Source organism: Pantherophis guttatus, chromosome 2 (assembly GCF_059756535.1).
Source record: "Pantherophis guttatus breed Tessera chromosome 2, ASM5975653v1, whole genome shotgun sequence".
Classification (NCBI taxonomy): Eukaryota; Metazoa; Chordata; class Lepidosauria; order Squamata; family Colubridae; genus Pantherophis; species Pantherophis guttatus.
The window spans coordinates 82,885,244-82,904,014 of NC_142064.1; the positions used below are offsets into that span (position 1 = coordinate 82,885,244).

General features: G+C 36.1%; 1 protein-coding gene across 1 annotated transcript in view; it reads right to left on the bottom strand.

Moving 5' to 3' along the window:
• Positions 1-17,008, bottom strand: part of C9orf72 (C9orf72-SMCR8 complex subunit) — a 20,313-nt gene extending 3,305 nt beyond the window's left edge. Inside the window, exons 1-9 of the mRNA XM_034410553.3 lie at positions 16,829-17,008; positions 13,073-13,559; positions 11,153-11,212; positions 9,332-9,427; positions 7,015-7,079; positions 5,341-5,413; positions 4,297-4,413; positions 1,680-1,915; positions 10-67 (exon numbers count right to left, since the gene is read on the bottom strand). Coding sequence (XP_034266444.1) covers positions 10-67; positions 1,680-1,915; positions 4,297-4,413; positions 5,341-5,413; positions 7,015-7,079; positions 9,332-9,427; positions 11,153-11,212; positions 13,073-13,516 — 1,149 coding nt within the window. The 5' untranslated portion in view covers positions 13,517-13,559; positions 16,829-17,008. The remainder of the gene's footprint in view (positions 1-9; positions 68-1,679; positions 1,916-4,296; positions 4,414-5,340; positions 5,414-7,014; positions 7,080-9,331; positions 9,428-11,152; positions 11,213-13,072; positions 13,560-16,828) is intronic.
• Positions 17,009-18,771: the final 1,763 nt, after the last annotated feature.

Below are 18,771 nucleotides of genomic sequence, written 5' to 3' on the forward strand. Positions count from 1 at the left end.
CATAGTTACCTGATCTAAGAAAGCTTTTACTAAAGTATCTTGGTGCTGAACATCTTGGAAAACATTCCTGCAGAAATACAGAGAAACAAAATAAAGCATAAAAAGAGAAAATTCTGAAACACTGGGCACTATTTTAACTTGCAAAAAAAGGCAAACAAGGGAGGACACAATAAAAATGCTTTTAAAAAATCGTGCATACTATGGAGAAAGCAGGCAAGAAGTAATAATCTTTCTCAAATCACCAGGACCAGGAATCATCCAAGGAATTTAAATGTAGGGACCTTTAGAAACAAAGAAAACTATTTATGCTCAAGGCACAGAATGAACTGTTGGAATCCATAACAAGAAAAAGTGACAGCTATTAATCTGGAAAGGTTTTTTAAAAAAGGATTAGATAAATTCACAGAGAACGGGTCTATCCGGGAGTATGAGTCTTGAGAATCAAATATTGTCTGCAAACTGGGAACAGGGTGTCTGCAGTTCCAGAGGAACATTACTAGAAGAGGACTACGTCTCCATTCAGTTCACAGGCAACTTGTAGCTCACTGTGAGAAGCAAGATATTGAACCCAGGTGGGCCTTGGCCTGATCTAGCTATAAACATGCAGAAGGTAGGCAGAAACCAGACCTACCCCACCCCTCACTTCCCAAAATGATCCTGCCCTGCCATCTCATTGGGACAGGGAGGTTGTTCTTGGGAGGGATGAGTAAGAAGGTCAGAAGTGATCGCCACGAGTATATACTTCTAGCACGGTCACCCAAGGCTTGAACGCAATCCCAGCTACCAACAGACACAGGCAATATTGAAAGGTGCTGGAAGCGAACGATCATCTTAATGACAAATGGCAAAGCCATCTGTCACACTGTGTAAGAGAAAGCAATGGGAAACCCCTTCTACATTTTACCCAAAATCATGTGCCCAAAGTACAGGGAGTCCTCGATTTACAACAGTCCATTTCGTGACCATTCAAAGTTACAAGGGCACTGAAAAAGTGACACAACCATGTTTCACACCTATGACCACTGCAGCAGTCCCCAATTGGTCATGTGATCAAAGTGGACCTGTGATCAAAATATGAGCCAGCTTGGTACCTGGTTCATAGTTACGACAGTTGCGGTGTCCCAGAATCATGTGATCCCCTTTTGTGAAGCAGAGTCAATTTGGGAAGCCAGATTCGTTTAACAACTGCATAATTAACTTAACAACTACAGGGATTCCCTTAAGAACTGTGGTAAGAAAGGTGGTAAAATGGGGCAAAATTCACTTAATTGTCTCACTTGACAAAGTTTAGGCTCAATTGTGGTCGTAAGTCAAGGACTATCTGTACAGTGATTGAAAATACAGATTTAAATATAAAAAATAAATTATAACAAGCACGGCAACCAGCATTAGAATTGAAATGAAGACAGCAAGATGATAGATAACTTCTTCCTTGATGATCCACTATCAACAGGATGGAGATAGATAGATAGCTAGAGATAGACAGACAGACAGACAGACACAGACAAACAGAAGCATGCACACGAAAAGGATAGAGATTCTACATCTGAATCATGATGACCACCAACCTAAAATGCACATCTATATTCAAATATCTGCTCACTGTATTTACTCAAATGTATTTATTCACAACGGACAGTACCAAATAACTTTTTGGCAAACTCCTCAAAAATACATACAAGTCAGGTGTAAAACTTTCATCCGTATAGATGATGGTATCTAGAGGCATTTCTTCATCCAAAGTAGCTCTCCAAAATGCTGTTAGTTCAGATCTCATGTACCGTCGTTGATTGTAAATATGTTCATGGCATGGAGGCATCTGTTTCACTGTGTTAACATCTACATCTATGTGCGTGGTAGGGTACGGGGCATACATCACTTGACGGAAAGGCAACACAAAGCTTCCAGTCACATCCTGCCACAATAAAATTTCAAAAATTAAAAATGCAAAATATCATTTTGAACATAATATACAAACAAATGTCACTCTTTGCTTGAATAGAATAGAATAGAATAGAATAGAATAGAATAGAATAGAATAGAATAGAATAGAATAGAATAGAATAGAATAGAATTCTTTATTGGCCAAGTGTGATTGGACACACAAGGAATTTGTCTTTGGTGCATATGCTCTCAGTGTACAAGTAAGTAAGGCTGCCCTTTAAAGTTTGGCTTGTGTCCTGAGAATATTCAAGATTCCACTGTTTAAAATATGCATTGGTACTCAGAAATGAAATTTATTTCAATTCAATGGAATACAATTGCTAGTACTTGGATTTAAATTGCTGTTTCCCTATATATTAATGAACACAAAACATCTTCTGTATCTTCTAAGTAAAGATTGCAGTATTAAATACAGAATAGTTGAGCTAACTGAACTTTGCAGTTATTAAACTCCACTGACAATCCCTTACAATCCTTAGCTATCCTTAGTCATCCATAAGTCACTGAAGATTCTTCATTAACATAGTATGTGTCAAACTGGAAGTGACTTTACAGAAACTCACAACGTGTAGATCACAATGAAAACATTGGAATGTCTTTCCAAACACACACAGATCATGACTCTCAAACTGAATTCTTTGTGCATCTACATAAACAATGTTGGGCAGTTTTTCAGTTACAACCATTACACAGTTCCTTGAGGCAATTATTCAAACCAGCCCGTCTTACCTCAGTCAGAAACATGGTTAGAATGGTACTTTTACATTTTGTTCATGCAATTATTTGGTTTATTCCTTTTATTTTTAATGTTACAACTTTTAGAAATGAAGGATAAGAAGTCAGAATCTTAAGCAAGAAGTTTAGCTTTGTTCTTCGTAAGGTCAGGGTAAAAATTAAAAATATAAATAATTCCATCAATATCATTCTAACCTGTAGAGAAAGTGTTCTGCATATGAGAAGGAAAGGCAAAGATGTCAGTTTTTTTTCCTTTAGTCAATGAACTGTAATATACATTAAACTAAGAAAGCAGCAGGCTTTACTGATTAGATAACTGAATAATTTATGCCATTGAAAACTACATTTTCTTGACATTAGAAAAAAAACCTGCTAAGTTGAAATATTTAGAAATCTTCTTAAAAGGAAAAAGCAAGATGGAAGAGATCATCTAGAAAATAGTGTAATCATTTACTTACAGAATTGTTTTGATTAGAAAAGGGGATTTCTAATTGCTTGGTTTTTAACAATACACGTAGGTTTTGATTAGTATGAGTGGTTCAATACTTGATTTAAGTGTAGAATATAAACTGATACCAGGTAGCATTTAATGCGAGGATAAGGCACACATGGCTGGGGATAGCACATGTACCCTTGCTTTTGGGGTTTTAGATGTTAATTGTTGCATGTGCAAAATGAAGAAAAAAAAAGGTTCAGGTTGAGGAAAGCTCAAAAAAGAAGAGGCTCATTTTGAAGAAGTACAGGAGAATATAGGCGACAGCAAGTACGCTTTGATTATGGGTCCATTCTCCTTTATCTATTTAAAATATTTGTAACATGTATCTAGAAGGCCTCATGGCAGGTTATAATGAAGATTTAAAGAAGAGAAAACCAATATGTCTCTGTTGATAAAACATTTTGACAGCCAGTAAAGACATTTTGTCAGTGTAAGTTTACCTTTAGGAAAAATATTTAGAATTTTGTTTTCTAGAACTACTCTGGGACTTTATTAAAATAAATTTAAGTTGTAAATATATTTTAATTTTTTTACTGTTATATTTCATTACTATATATATATATATATATATATATATATATATATATATATATATATATATATTATTCAAATTTCCTTCTCCTTTCGGACTCAGGGCGGTGAACAGCCAAAATAAAACATTTATACATAAAGTACGATTAAAAATAGATTTAAAATAATTAAATTTGGCCCATAGTTTAAAATTTATCAATTTAAAATCCATATCAAAATTTAAAATCAACCATAAAATCATAAAATCAAGAGAGACCGGCTAACTGAAAGAGATGAGTTTTTAGGGCCTGACGAAAAGTCCGGAGGTCGGAGATCACTCGTATCTCTGGGGGTAGATTGTTCCAAAGGGTAGGTGCCACCACAGAGAAGGCTCTCCTCCTGGGGGTCGCCAGCCGGCATTGTCTAGCCGACGGCACCCTGTCTAGAAATTTTCATTACCTATATCCATCAAAGCAGGAAACAATTAGCCTATTTCCCCCAGAAAGATTGCCTCAAATAGTGTGAATTTGAATAATGCAACCATTTTGTGGGATTCATTATCAACACTAACTGAGACCTTCCTGTATGCATGAGGAAAGAAAATATCTTACCTTCAATAACCCTTGCACAAATAGACCTGAGTCATACTTAAACGATGTTTCGTTTCTACAAAGGCGAGAACATTTTCGCTCTGCTGGAGTGAGAAAGAGGCACAGTGTCCGTACTATCTGTAAATAAATATATATGTATAGATACTGAAATAATGTAAGAAAATTTTGTAGATTGACAGTTCTGTTGTACAGAGATTGGGCAACTCTTACTTTCCAGTTTATAAGGTTACTTTTTATATATGGCAGAATTACAGAAGTAATTTACAGTATGTTTTTTTAAATTTTTTAACTTGCCAACTGAATTTACAACCCTGGATTTCCTAGAAAATTCCCTGTATACATACTAAGAGAGCTAAAACCACGTTAGCTTTCTTGATCAAACCTTAAAGTGTGGTTGTTATGGGATAAATGTTTGCCACCTCGAGTTCTTGAATAAAAAGCAGGATATAAATCAAATATATAAATAGTACTCGTATACAAATCTCGTGCATGATTTTCTGTACCAGATCAGGAATTATTGAATTTCAACTCAAGACAAGATTTGGAAATTGCAGATTTTTCATCTGTAAATTGAAAAAATTGATACTAAAAATTTAACTAAACAGATATTTCCTTCACCCCCTAACTTCTGCCAAAGCATTAAATATTTCGGCAGACAAAAATAAAATGATTGCTTCTATGGTTTTAATTAATTAATTAAGAGCCTGTAGTACAGTGGACTAAACCACTGTTATTAACAGATTAACATCTGCTGCTTGCAATTACTGCAAGTTCAAACCTCACCAGGCTCAAGGTTGACTCAGCCTTCCATCCTTTCAAAGGTAGGTGAAATGAGGACCCAGATTGTGGGGGCAATAAGCTGACTTTGTATAAATATACAAAAGTATGAAGGCTATTGCTTAACGCATTGTAAGCCGCCCTGAGTCTCCGGAGAAGTGCGGCATATAAATTAAAGCCAAAAAAAAAAAATTAAAACACCCTATGATTTTAATTAAAACACCCTATCTGGGAAATAGTTTCCATCACCATATAGAAAATACATACCTTATTAACTTTTTCTGCACTGCTTCCTATAACAACTGAGCAACCACAGGTTTGCAGATGTGAACTTATGGCCCTGAATATTAAGCAGAAGTTAAAAAAGTAATTTTTTAAAAAATTACAAGTTGGAGCAATGTTTACATATTTCAGAATCTCATTTTTTAAAAGTCTTTTAAAATTAATCTAAAATCTGAGAGTTCACATATACCCTATTCATATGCAAAACAAAACTTGAAAATACATTTCAAGAGTACGTATAAAGGTAGTCCTTGACTTACAACAGCTCATTTAGTGACCATTTGAAATGACAACGGCCCTGAAGAAAGTGACTTATGACTGTTTTTCACACAAACATTGCAGCATTTCCATGGCCATGTGATCAAAATGCAAATACTTGGCAACTGACTCATATTATATGATGGTCATATGATCCCATTTTGCAACCTACTGACAAGCAAAGGCAACGGGGAAGCCAGACTCACTTAACAATCGTGATACTATCTTGAGTATTGCAGTGATTCACTTAACAATTGTGTCAAGGTCGTAAAATGGGGCAAAAATCACTTAACAAATGTCTGAGCAGCAAAAACGTTGGGCTCAGCTCTGCTTGTTAAATCGAGGACTATCTGTATAGAGGAAAGTTGGGTAAGAAAAAGAATGGCTAGCCGTATTTGTGGAGAAGACCCGTGTTTCATTGAATACACTCAGGTTCATAATATCCATGATCAAATCTCATTTTTTAATTAAAAAAATTCTTTATCAAAAAAATTGATAAAGTTATCAATTCCATTAATTATATTTTACAGTTATAGTCTGAAATAAGAATTCTGAAAACAAAAAGTATGAAAAATAAAATATCTTCTAAGCTCCTGCTTGTTGAACAATGAAGCTCTATCAGAAGTACATCAGAAGTTAGTCTGAAGCTTTTCATTTCTTTGTGTGTTGGGGGGGGGTGTCCCCCATAGAAAGCAAGCATGAAAGAAGAAAACTGCAAACCCACTTTAGTTGTTATTCCTTCTCTTCACAAATGACACTTAGTGTATCCCCTTTAAATTTATCATACCCAAGTTTCCATGCAGATAGTCCTCAACTTATGACTTATCACTTAGTGACTGTTGGAGTTCTGACAGATATACCTGGGGGTTATTTATAACCCAGATTCAAAGGTCTGATGGTCCCATCCCACCCCCCGCCACCCCCCCCAGCCCAGTCACAGGACTACACTTCAGAAGCTTGGCAACAGGATTGCATGACATTTGCCATTTGTCACATGCCATTTTATGATAATTTTTTTTTTACCAAAACCAACATTTACTTCTGGTTTTTGGCAAAATACACCCATAGCAAATTATTCACTCACTTACTGACTGTGGCAATTCACTTAACAACCTCCACAAAAAGGTTGTAAAATTTTACAACTGTCATGAGTTACAACCGTGATGGGCAGGCTTCATTATGGTCATAACTCTGGGACTACCTGTATCTGTCAGTCTTTTGGGCTTAAAAAAATTATCAATTTTTAAAAAAGAATTTAGGCTCTCTTTAAAAACCTGCTTTAAATTTATGTAACAAAAGCTAATCAATTTCTATCCCAACAAGTCCCCTGTCTACTGGGACTATCATTAAATCTCTACTTTCAATGGGTTTTCACAAAAGTGTAATAAAAATAAAACATACTTAAGTAGGAAACTTTCGTGACAACTGTCACCAATGTCATCATCACTAAGCACAGTATCACGTATCTGGAATATAATGAAAACAAGAACAAGATTCAGTTATTATGAAAACCACAGATATGAATATATCAAAACTGATTTTTATTTTTGAAAAAGCAAGGACAAGGGTTATTGACAGAATAACAGTATTATCCGTCTATCTCCAACGCTATCCAATACAACTGATGAAACTTCCAGATTAGGAAGCGAAATGTCTTTTTCTTCTTCCTCCTCAAAAAAATTACTCCAGTTGCCTTTTCAAAAAATAAAACCACTTCTGATACAACTGTGACCTAGATGACTGAGAATATTCATAGACACATATATGAACATATTTGATTACAATGAAAATTTTAAAGATCTCAACATCTTTCAAAAATGTCTCATAGCAATAGCAATAACATTTATACTGACCTACTATTCTATAGTGATTTACAGCCCTCTCTAAATGATTTACAGAGTCAGCCTATTGCCCCCAACAACCTGGGTCCTCATTTTAACCAACCTCGGAAGGCTGGAAGGCTGAGTCAGCCTTGAGCCAGTCAGGATTGAACTCCAAGCAGTGAGCAGAGTTAGCCTGCAATACTGCATTCTAACCACCAGGGCTCATCGTAGAATGTTAAAAAAAAGAATAAACTGCAGCCACTATCAATAAACACTTCTGCCAGCGTAGGGAGCTAATATAGTCAAATTTCTTATTGAAGTCAATTTTTAGTTTCCATCTATCAAATGTGATGTTCTAACCCTTTCTCATTAATACATGATAAAACTGGGGATCTGTGGTGGACTGTAGATGGATTGCTAGGAGGGGAAGTACTGCATTCCAAGGAACCAAGAAACAGCTAAGTTCAGATAATTTGGTTGGGAGGAAGAGGATCAAAACATCTCATCTCTAGGAGTTCTTAAGAGTATGTCTTTAATGATGCAGATAGCTTTAGTTTGGCAAGATTTGTGTCTATGGGTGTGGAATAATGAAAGAAACTGCTTAGAAGAAATTCAGGGTGTCTTGGTTTTTTGAAGCCGAACATCATCCTACATATTCACATGTTCAAAGACAAACTAAAAGTGGCAGTTAATTATATTCAAAAAGGCAAAAAATAAAGTGGTGGAGATCGCATCAATGCACTCTTATTGACAGTGTAAACAGTCTGTTGTTGCCTTCTTTCAACTTTTTAAAAATTTCCAATATAGTCAATAGGGTTGGCTTTCTCAAGAGGTCCACCACCAAAGGATTAACCAGGTTTGACCTGGCTTAGTTTCAGAGTTAGTCAGCCATCTGCTGGGACTTTAAAGTACATGCTTTAAATCTGTACACCTTACATTTCTAAGCAGGCAAAGGGATAAATTGTTCGTCACACATTAATATTTGCCTAAATAGAATTCAAAATACAGGTAATTCTCAACTTACAACCATTCATTTAATGACCGTTCAAAGTTACAATGACACTGAAAAAGGTGACTTATGACTGTTTTTCACGCTTACAACCGTTGCATCCCTGTGGTCATATGATCAAAATTAATACGCTCGGCAACTGGCATGTATTTTTGACAGTTGCAGTGTCCTGGATCAGGTGATTTACCTTTTGTGACCTTCTGACAAGCAAAATTAATGGGGAAGACAAATTCATTTAACAACTGTTAACCAACTTAACAACTGCAATGATTCATTTAAGAACTGTGGCAAGAAAGGTCATTAAATGGGGTACAATTCACTTAAGAAATGTTTTGCTTAATTGGGCTCAATTGTGGTCATAAATCGAGGACTACCTGTAGTAAAAAAAACCTAAATAAGTCAGGTGCTTCCTTTCATGCTGTGTGTGTGTGTGTGTGTGTTGTCAAATACATTTTTGACTCCTGGTAACTGCCTGGATTAGTTCCTGCAGTTTTCTTGGCTTTGCCTTCTTACCCTTTCCTTCTTTCTAGGGCTGAGAGAGAACGACTGGCACAAGGTGACCAAGATGGGATTAAAACTCACGGTCTCCTGATTTCTAGTTTCATGTCTTAACTGCTACATCAAGTTGGCTCTCCTCCTTTCACATAAAGACTTGCATCTATTTCTTCTGATTTCTGACTCTCTTTAGCACAGTAGAAGATAATAACATTACAATCACAATTTTTCTATATTCCGTTTACACTGTATTCCGTTTACACTGTTTCCCTTTATACTTTTTCTCCACCCCTTTTCTCAAGATTTCTTTTCTTAGTTTTTCACATCTTTTTTTTTCTTTGTATTTTATACTTGGATAAACTAATTAAAAAATCAAAATTCAAAGATTTACATCTATTTCTTCTGGAACACTGTGTGATTTCATAGATGATAGGAGTTCCATCACAGGAATGACCTCCCCTGTCAGCATTGGAATGATACTCTGGCCCTGTAGAGTAAATACAAGTTTTATTAAATAAAGTAGTTGAATTTAACAAAATTGTAAGAAAAGACTATTTAGAGACTAAATGGTTTTTGGAGGAAAAAGAGAGAAATTAAAAGTGATTTTGAAAAATTAATTTTTCAGATTTATTCTAAAATCATCAAAGAAATAGGAAATCAAGAGTGAAAATGTGTAAGTTTTTAAATCAGTGGGTTAAAATTGAATGTACTATATAATGTAATCTGATCTAGGATGGAAGCAAGCTAAAAAATGGAATGAATATAGAATTGTACTTTATAGTTAAGAGATTACAAAAGGAAATGTTTTGTGCTTCATTTCTTATTCAATATAATGTAATAAATCTCAATTACGTATAACTTAACATTCATGCATATTGGCAATTCTTTTTCTGATAGATGAATGGCATAGGAAAATCTTTTGACAAATTGTACTACTTTGTTAGGAAAGTAGTTAGGACCACTCTTAGGGACATTCCCAATTCATCTTAATTGTTTCTGTGGAATAAAAATATTAAAATATTTAGATTTCCAATTTCTATGTGGTTTAACATAATTTAAATTCATATTGCTTTTCTGGAGCACATAACACCAGACATGTCACTAGAAGGCAAAATCATAGAGCTGTGTCTCACTTACTTTGGCCGTGTTGTGGGAGGGAATTCATTTGAGAAAGCTATCACAGGTAATCTTTGAGTTATGAATGTAATGGAACCTGCCAATTACATTCGTAACCTGAGGATTCATAGGAGTGAATCACGTAACTTGAATGTCATCACTCCCTCCTTTCGCCCATGCATTCACTAATAGAATATATGGACCGTTATGTGCATGAGGTATCTCAGGGTGAGGAAGGCCATGGGGGGCCTGGTGCTTCCGACAACCCAAGGCCTCTCTTGACCCACTGAGATATATCAGGCTTCCTCCCCCCCACCCATCCTGCCCGACCAGGTCACTTACTTTATGTCCTGGGCTCTGTTTTCGTCAGCAAGGGACTTGAAGAAAGGACTTTGCGCCGTAAATGGAGGCCCAGAGGGATGTGCGCATCCCGCCCAGCTCCGTTCTCAGCAGCAAAGGCTTTTTGCAAAAACAACAAAAGACTTTGCAAATGGAGGGAAGGCTTCAGTGCTTCAGGCCTTCCCTCCATTTGCAAAGCTTTTTGCCACAGATCTCATCTAGGCATCCGTTTGCAGAGAACAGAGGCCTAAAGTACTGTGAGTTTTGTGGCATTTTAAGACTCCATTCTCTGCAAACACCGAAGGCTGAAGCAACGAAGCAGGCCAAGAAACCGAAGAAGGCCAAGAAACAGAAGGATCGCTAAATCTTCAGAAGGTATCCACGGTCCTAGTGCCTGTGGAGACTCAGCGGGGGGGGGGGGTAGGAGAATAGGGTGAATGTTGCAGAGTCTATGCGGTCGTTCATAAGGGTGAACAACTGTCATGGTGCTGCAACATTCATAACTTCAGGAGTATGTCATAAATACTTGGTGTTATGTTGTAACTTCGAAAGGTCACTAAGTGAACTGTTGTAACTCAAGGATTACCTGTATGAAAAGTTAGTGGTAAAAGGAAACCAGGCTGCCAAAGAACCCGACAGCTGGACACAACTACCCACTATTCAGAAAATTGTGTGTGTGTGTGTGTGTGTGTGTGTGTGTATGCATGCATGCATGCATATTTTAAAGTCAGTGTTTTGCTATATGTGTTTTTCTTACTTGATCTTCCACTCTTTCTGCACCTTCCATAATAGACTTCTGGAAATGTTCTTGTCTTTCCTAAAATAGAAAGCATTTATTCACAAATAATAAAGACTTTTGATTTTTTACGTGCAAATTTTGACATTATATAAATGTGATTTTATTTTAAAAAATTAATTTATCATTGTATTCAAAACCAATGACATAAAGTAAAATTATGCTTGGTAAACCAAATGCAGAGATACGTTATTAGATTCTTGCACAGGCATGAAATTCAAGGGAAATTATGACCAATTCAGGTTTTTATCTCCAATCTTCCTTTCTATCAAATTGTTGGCAATCAGAAATAGGTTACTACCATTTATCCTATTGGACTATAACAACAAAGTACAAGAATGTTTCACTTTGTAGAACATTTAAATTATATTTGAGCACAGAATTATTAGAATCCAAAATCATCTCAAAATTATGTTGCAAACATTTCCCTCAAAGTATGTTTTATTTTATTCATCTCATGAATACTTTAAAAATAAATAATCCATGTTAAAATTAGGGACTACAAATGTTTTTCATAATTAACTATCTAATGTATCCTACCCTGTTTCCCCCAAAATAAGACATCCCCTGATAATAAGCCCAATCGGGCTTTTGAGTGCATGGCAATATGGCCAAGCGCTTATTTCAGGGTTCAAAAAAATATAAGACAGGGTCTTATTTTCGGGGAAACACGGTGCATGAAAACGTCAGTGAGATTCTTTAAAAATTACTATATGTTATTGGATAAATGGTTATGCCATATGATCAGTTAGGAAGAAGACACTGGATGACCTTCCAGATGTTCTGGGCTATTAACAACCTATTTTATTTATTTATATCCCACCTTTCATTCAGGAGCTCACAGTATTATGAATGCTCCTATTTCTTCTAATGTCAAGCCAGTTTAGTAGGTTAGGCTGAAAGAGTATATTTCTGTGGCTTGGGGTAATCTACAGCCTTAGTTTCCCTGCTGCTAGACCAACACATTAACATGCCATACTAATTTTCATGTTCAGTGGGCTTTAGGAAAGTTCTAATCCAAATTATCTGATCAGCACCAACTTAGCTCTTTTCTAAGAGGAAGACTTTCTTATTGGCTATTAGAAACTATATATATTTCTGAACAAGTTTATATCAGACAGTACATATTCGTTAGGTACATGTAATGAACTTTTTTTCAGAATGACCGTATGTCATTTTTTAAAATCAATTAACACCAATTGCAACTCTGGGCAGCCAATATAGCCTTACAACTAGTATAAAATCAAGCAAAATAGAAATAGAAATAATGAAAAATGACACAATTAAGGCTAGTCCCCAATCCTACAGAACAGCGGGCTATGAATTCTTAAATATATTCTGAAGGTTTATTATTTCAGCTTCTGAAACCGTGAATTGATTTCACATTAATCATTCTTGAATAAATCTATGTAAGTTAAAAGTAGAATCTCCCTTAAGTCAATCTCAGCTCCTAGTGGTTTCCTGAACATGATTTATTAATGCATTTTTCCAGTATACCATTCAGTCCTCAAATTTCCTGCTTATCTTCCACCAACTCCTAAACAGATCTGAACTGGCTTACTTTTATGAGAACAGCCAAGGTCAGCTGAATGCTGATGAAATCAATTATGATAAACAAGTTTCACTGGTTTCATTCATTTTGCCAAAGTATGACTAAATCTGGACTCATAAGCATAAAAACTATGTTTATTTTTAAAATGGAGGATATCAGAACACCAAAGGCAAGATAAAAGCTTCAGTCTGTCTTGTTTGCCATCTGTTAGAACTTGTGATATTTAACAGTTGAGAAGAGACAGATCTTCTGACCTAAACTGTTTTACCTAAACAAGTAGAAATATTACAATGTATTAGAAGTAATTTCAATTAAAAAAAACAACCTACCTTATGCATCCATATTCTTCCTTTCCTTATAATGTGTGTCAATCTGTCAACACACACTCTGTGCAGGGGAAGGTAGAAACTAAGCTCACTCTGTGGAAGTATTATGGATAATCCGTATGTACTTCGGTCTCCATTCCAATTTCCATCAAAAATTAAGGACACAATAATGACCCCTTTCTCAGATAAAACAAAAAACTTCACATCTATTGCACCACTTTCTGCATTTCGAAGTATTTCTCCATTGAGAGTATGATTCGCAAGGAATGTTATTTCTCCATCACTGAGAAGCTGTTGCTCTGTTTTTGGAGCCCAAATATGTCTGACTCTGGGACCAAGAATATTATCCCAATATGCAAATGTGGCAGCTAATAATGGTGATTCTCCACTTAGTGCAATTTCTGTCTTGGCAACAGCAGGAGAAGGAGGAGGACAGAGAGCAGACATGTTGATCTCAGCAGTCACATTATTGAAACCTAAAAAGCATGTGCTGCAAAGTAAGCAAAACAAAAATGTTTATACAAAGCATTTTGATGCCCTAAATCTTGAAGTGCAATTTTTAGCATAAATAAAATAGTTCTGTAGATAGCAAAGTTCATGATAAACTACTATATGAGATTCTTATACTCTACTTTTAGAGTCCAGTCTGCAGACTTCCAAAAAAAGCAAGTTTAATCCTTAGCGACTGCTTCGTTCAACGACTATTTACAGTTATAATGATGCTGGAAAAAATAAGTTTATGAACAATATCTGCATTTATGATCTTTCCAGCATCCCCCAATCATGTGATCACCATTACAGTTAGTATATATTGTTCTGTTCCTGTTTCCCCCTCCCTTCACTAGAATGGAAAGTTTGGAGAGGAAGGGATTATAGGAGAGTAAGCAGGCACACAAATGGGAAATGCATATCAAAAGCAATGTAGTGGTAACGCCAGCAGATGTAGCATGCTACACAACTTGGTATATTCCACATTCTATACCTGCTTATTCTCTTGTAATCCCCCTTTCTCCAATCTTTTCACTGCGGGGGGTGGGGGGATGGTTTAGGTACAAGAGAAATTACTTAGAGAAATCGCTTGATTTTTCCTCCCACCACAGGAATTGAGAGACTGCTTAAACAACTGAGAGGTTCTTAATATGCATAGGACTGCTTTCTCTCAAATAAAAATCAGTGGTGGTATAAGAATTATTCATTTTATCAAACTGTTGGAAAAAGTCTATTTATAAACTCAATATGAGGCAACTAATTAAAAAAAACATGAAGTCGAAAGACAATTTCAATATTTCAATGGTAATTACATAAAGCAAACAGAAATCAGTCTTCCAACAATTGTAAAACGATCTTCTCCAGTTTTGTTTCTATTTGGGGTAAAAGCAGAGCATTTCCACTAATTTCCTTCTATGATGCAAGCCCAAGAAAACCTGAACTGTGAGGAAGTTTTGTAAGAAAATAGAAGCCTGGGTTAGTCAATATGTCTCATAGTTCAAGGCTGACTTGCATCTACTTAAGTAATCACATATTTGTACAGAAATCTGGCATTCCATCCAGGGTGGATAAAAATCAATGATTTTTTTAAAAAAATCAAAAAAATCTGATTTTTTTTATTTAAATCGGATTTTTTTGATCTTTATCAAATTTATTTTAATAAAAAACTTTGGGGGTAAAAATCTATCGTAAGATAGTTTTCTATTTAAGATACATAAATAATTTAGTTTATTCAGCATGAAATGGAGCTTAGTTATGTAGCATGAGGCTGTATATTCTGCAACACTGGGACTATCGGTGAGTCAACAGTGGGTCAAAGGAATAGCAGAGATGACAGTTGCTCTTTAAAAATTATGATTTAAATCGAGTTGATTTAAATCAAGTCTTTTTACTAGTGATTTAAATCATGATTTAAATCAACTCGATTTAAATCAAATCCACCCTGATTCCATCTAAAATATGTCCTTTCGAAAAATATTACCTACATTCAGTTGAATGTAGTCCTTGGTGGCAAATAGGGCTACCAGATCAGCAGGATGACAGAAATGAGATACAGAAAACTCTCTTAGCTGCCATTTAGGGTCAGACTGAATTTTACAGCCCAAATTTGGTAGCTCTACAGAAGTCACTGGAATTTGTTCATAACTTTTAAAAAATTGCAAGACAATATGTGTCTATGTCAGCGAACATTGCAAAACCATTCAGCTGAAGAGACAGGTTATCAACATGCTTTTTTAAAAAATTTGATTTATATGCAGCCCTTCTCCGGAGACTCAGGGCGGCTTACAGTGCGTTAAGCAATGCGTTAAGCAATAGCCTTCATACTTTTGTATATTTTATACAAAGTCAGCTTATTGCCCCCACAAACTGGGTCCTCAATTTACCTACCTTAGAAAGGATGGAAGGCTGAGTCAACCTTGAGCCTGGCAAGATTCGAACTTACTTTAATTGCAGACAGCTGGTGTTAAATTACAGTGCTTTAGTCTGCAGAGCTATCCAGGCTCCTCAGCCTTTGAACTGGGGGTTATAAAAAACCAATTACAATAATACAAACATTAAAATATATAGCAAACTCAAATAAATCATCTTTAACACAATAAGTCACTAGAGTCCTGTTTATATAAACTGCATTTTTATTAATATAAAATATATTGTAAAATGCTATATGTCATATATATATATATATATATATATCTCTCTCTCTCTCTCTCTCTCTCTCTCTCTCTCTCTCTCTCTCTCTCTCCTCAGGTCAACACACAGATTCAGGGTACAGTGTCAACTTTGAATCCTCACACAATTTGAGAGGGGCAGAAATCAAGGCTTTCAAATACAACTGTATATTAGTTTATTGATATATATATATATATATATATATATATATATATATATATATATATACTAATATACAGTATCTGAAAACCTTGATTTCAATATATTGTGTGTGTATGTGTATAAATATATTCATATATATATATATATAGAGAGAGAGAGTAATATACATTATATGTATATTAATAATGGGCCCTCTAGTCTTTTCTTTTTGTTTTTTCTAAAAGTTTTTATTGAACAATTTCCAAGTTTAAGAACCACAAGTAAAAAAGAAAAAAGGAAAAAATACAAATACAAACAAATAAAAAACACAAGCAACACAACAGTGTAATGTGATTTTACAGCTTTCCTATCAGCATGTATACTCTGCTGTTATAATTCACTATTCAATATTTGCCTTCTCATATATTTTTAGACTTCTTTTCTCTTCCTCCTAAGAAACCCAGGTCTTACAATTAACTTCAGATCCAAAAGGAAACCAGCCAATTTTCTCAGACCAAATAGCTTTTCATGGAAACCAGAAAGAAATGTTTGAGAGTTGGACTCCAGTTATCATCTCTGCCAGCCTTGGTTACCACTGCTGAATTTCCTTCCTATTATGTTGGGAGATATTCTATTTTCTCCCCTAATTTCCCATCCCATTCCGTGATCCATATTTACTTCTCAAGCATAGCAAACCAGCAAAACCAGTTAGACACCATCACTTAAGGGTTATCTCCCCCCCACCAATCCCTTTTAGTCATTTATTGGTTCTCAGACAGATTGTTCCTGTAAGAGGTTCGGTCGGTTCAATAAATTGAAGGAAAGCCCCTCGAGTGCCAGTTATTACACTGGGAAGCGACCACTCAACCTCAAAAGGAGACTCGATCTCGGCTTCCAGGTCAAACCAGTCAGACGAAGGCGCGATACCCCCTACCATCATCATCACCGTCACCTACTTACCTGTGCGCGTAACTGTCCGAAGCCCGCCAAGAAACCACGTTATTATCCCCCTCCTCCCTTTACCAGCCATCCCCGGTTATAAACACAACCAACCCATCGGCGCGCATGCGTCTTTCGGACGGCTCTGCGCTTCACACCGACGAACTCCCAGCCACTCCGAGGAAGAGGGGGGAGGAGAGTTCAAGTGACGTAAGCGTCGAACAGTCTTTTTTTTTTTTTTTTAAAGCACTGTAGTGAGAATGCAGCCTAGAGGTAAGAACGGCAAGAGAGAGAAAGGGTAGCCGTCTAACTACGGCTCTTTGTCGGCACATGGATTTCTGGCATAAGAAATGCAGCCCTGTAAAGTCAGCAAGTTAAAGAAAGGTATCCCTGGCTCGCGGAGGTTGAAAGTTATACGGAAGGCAAGAGCTACAGGCATCCATATGACCTTTTTGGGACGCAAACTCTCCCCCTCCCCCGTGCATTTATTTTTTCTTAGTTGCAGGTTCCTATACCTTTAAAAGTGACCTCGCAGAATAGGAGGGTTTCCTACAGAAGGGTTCCAATTAGAGCGCGTGGATCAGCTAGAAATCTTTTAACACACATGATAGTTATATTTTTGTTATTGAAAATATTGATCTGGCAGGCTTTATGGCAAGAATCAAAACCATTGCTTTAAAAAAAAAATCGGAAAGGTGTGAATGTTAAAACCAGCAAAAAGTTTCAGTATTTGGACTCCTAAGTGTGTATTGGAGGTGGTGACCCTTAGAGAGCTGTATGCAACGAAGTTTCATTTTAATGTACGCCGATTAGTGTACAGTCAAAGTGACAATAAAGTTATTCTATTCTATTCTATTCTATTCTATTCTATTCTATTCTATTCTATTCTATTCTATTCTATTCTATTCTATTCTATTCTATTCCATTCCATTCCATTCCATTCCATTCCATTCCATTCCATTCCATACATGGAGGACTCGGGCCCTGTCATTTGAGAGCCTGAGCTCTTCATAGAAAACCTACAAGTATAACTCTCAGGTTCGGTCCGTTTAGGATTCTGACGGCCGAGAGAGGGGAAGAAAACCGCGCAGGCGCGGGACGGTGGTCAACATTTTTCTTTTGTACTCGAAAAGAAATCTTCCCATCTGGTCATTCTGGAAGTTCCCAGCTCGTCTGCTTTGCGAGCACGTGGGGGAAGGTCACGTGATTGAACTTGCTGCAGTCGCTTGATTTACAGAAAACGTAATTAACATACAATGACCGTATTTTCTACAGCGACCGTGTTTTCTTGGAAAAAAAAAATAAAGGAGAAGTCTGAGAAAAGGGGAAATCTGAAACAGGTTCATAAGGGTAATATATATGTGTGTGTGTGTGTATGTGTGTATATATATACATACACACACAAACATATATATATATATATATATATATATATATATATATATATATATATGTTTATAATTTTGCTTTAGAAAGGAAAGTTCAGGAGCAAAAGCAAAATAATTTTTTAAAAAATATGAAAGGCGGTTTTCTGAAATAAAGGGTTGTCCTTTATAATAAAGGACATTTATAATAAAGGACATAGAGTCACTATGTTTGCTGTACCCACTTATTCTGGGTGGATTTCGGAGAGTTTAGTGCCAGAGAAGGAGTTGTCCTAGCCAATTCTCAGCCATTCCAGGCAAAAAGGGATGAAGGTTTCTTTCATAGGTGCTTTTTCCATCAAGGAAAAAAATCATGGTTTTGCCCAAAACTGATTGATTCTGGTACTGAAGCAGAAAACCTAGCAGCAGAGATGTCTTGCTCTTGTCTGCCTACAATGGGAGATTTCTTTTGACTATATCCCCAATTTACAGACGTTCATTGGGTGATTAATTCAGTCATGCTCCCAGGCCTGGCTTGTGAATTTTTTTTTTAAAAAAAATTACTACATTTTGCTGGACCAGAATAGTATATTACATACC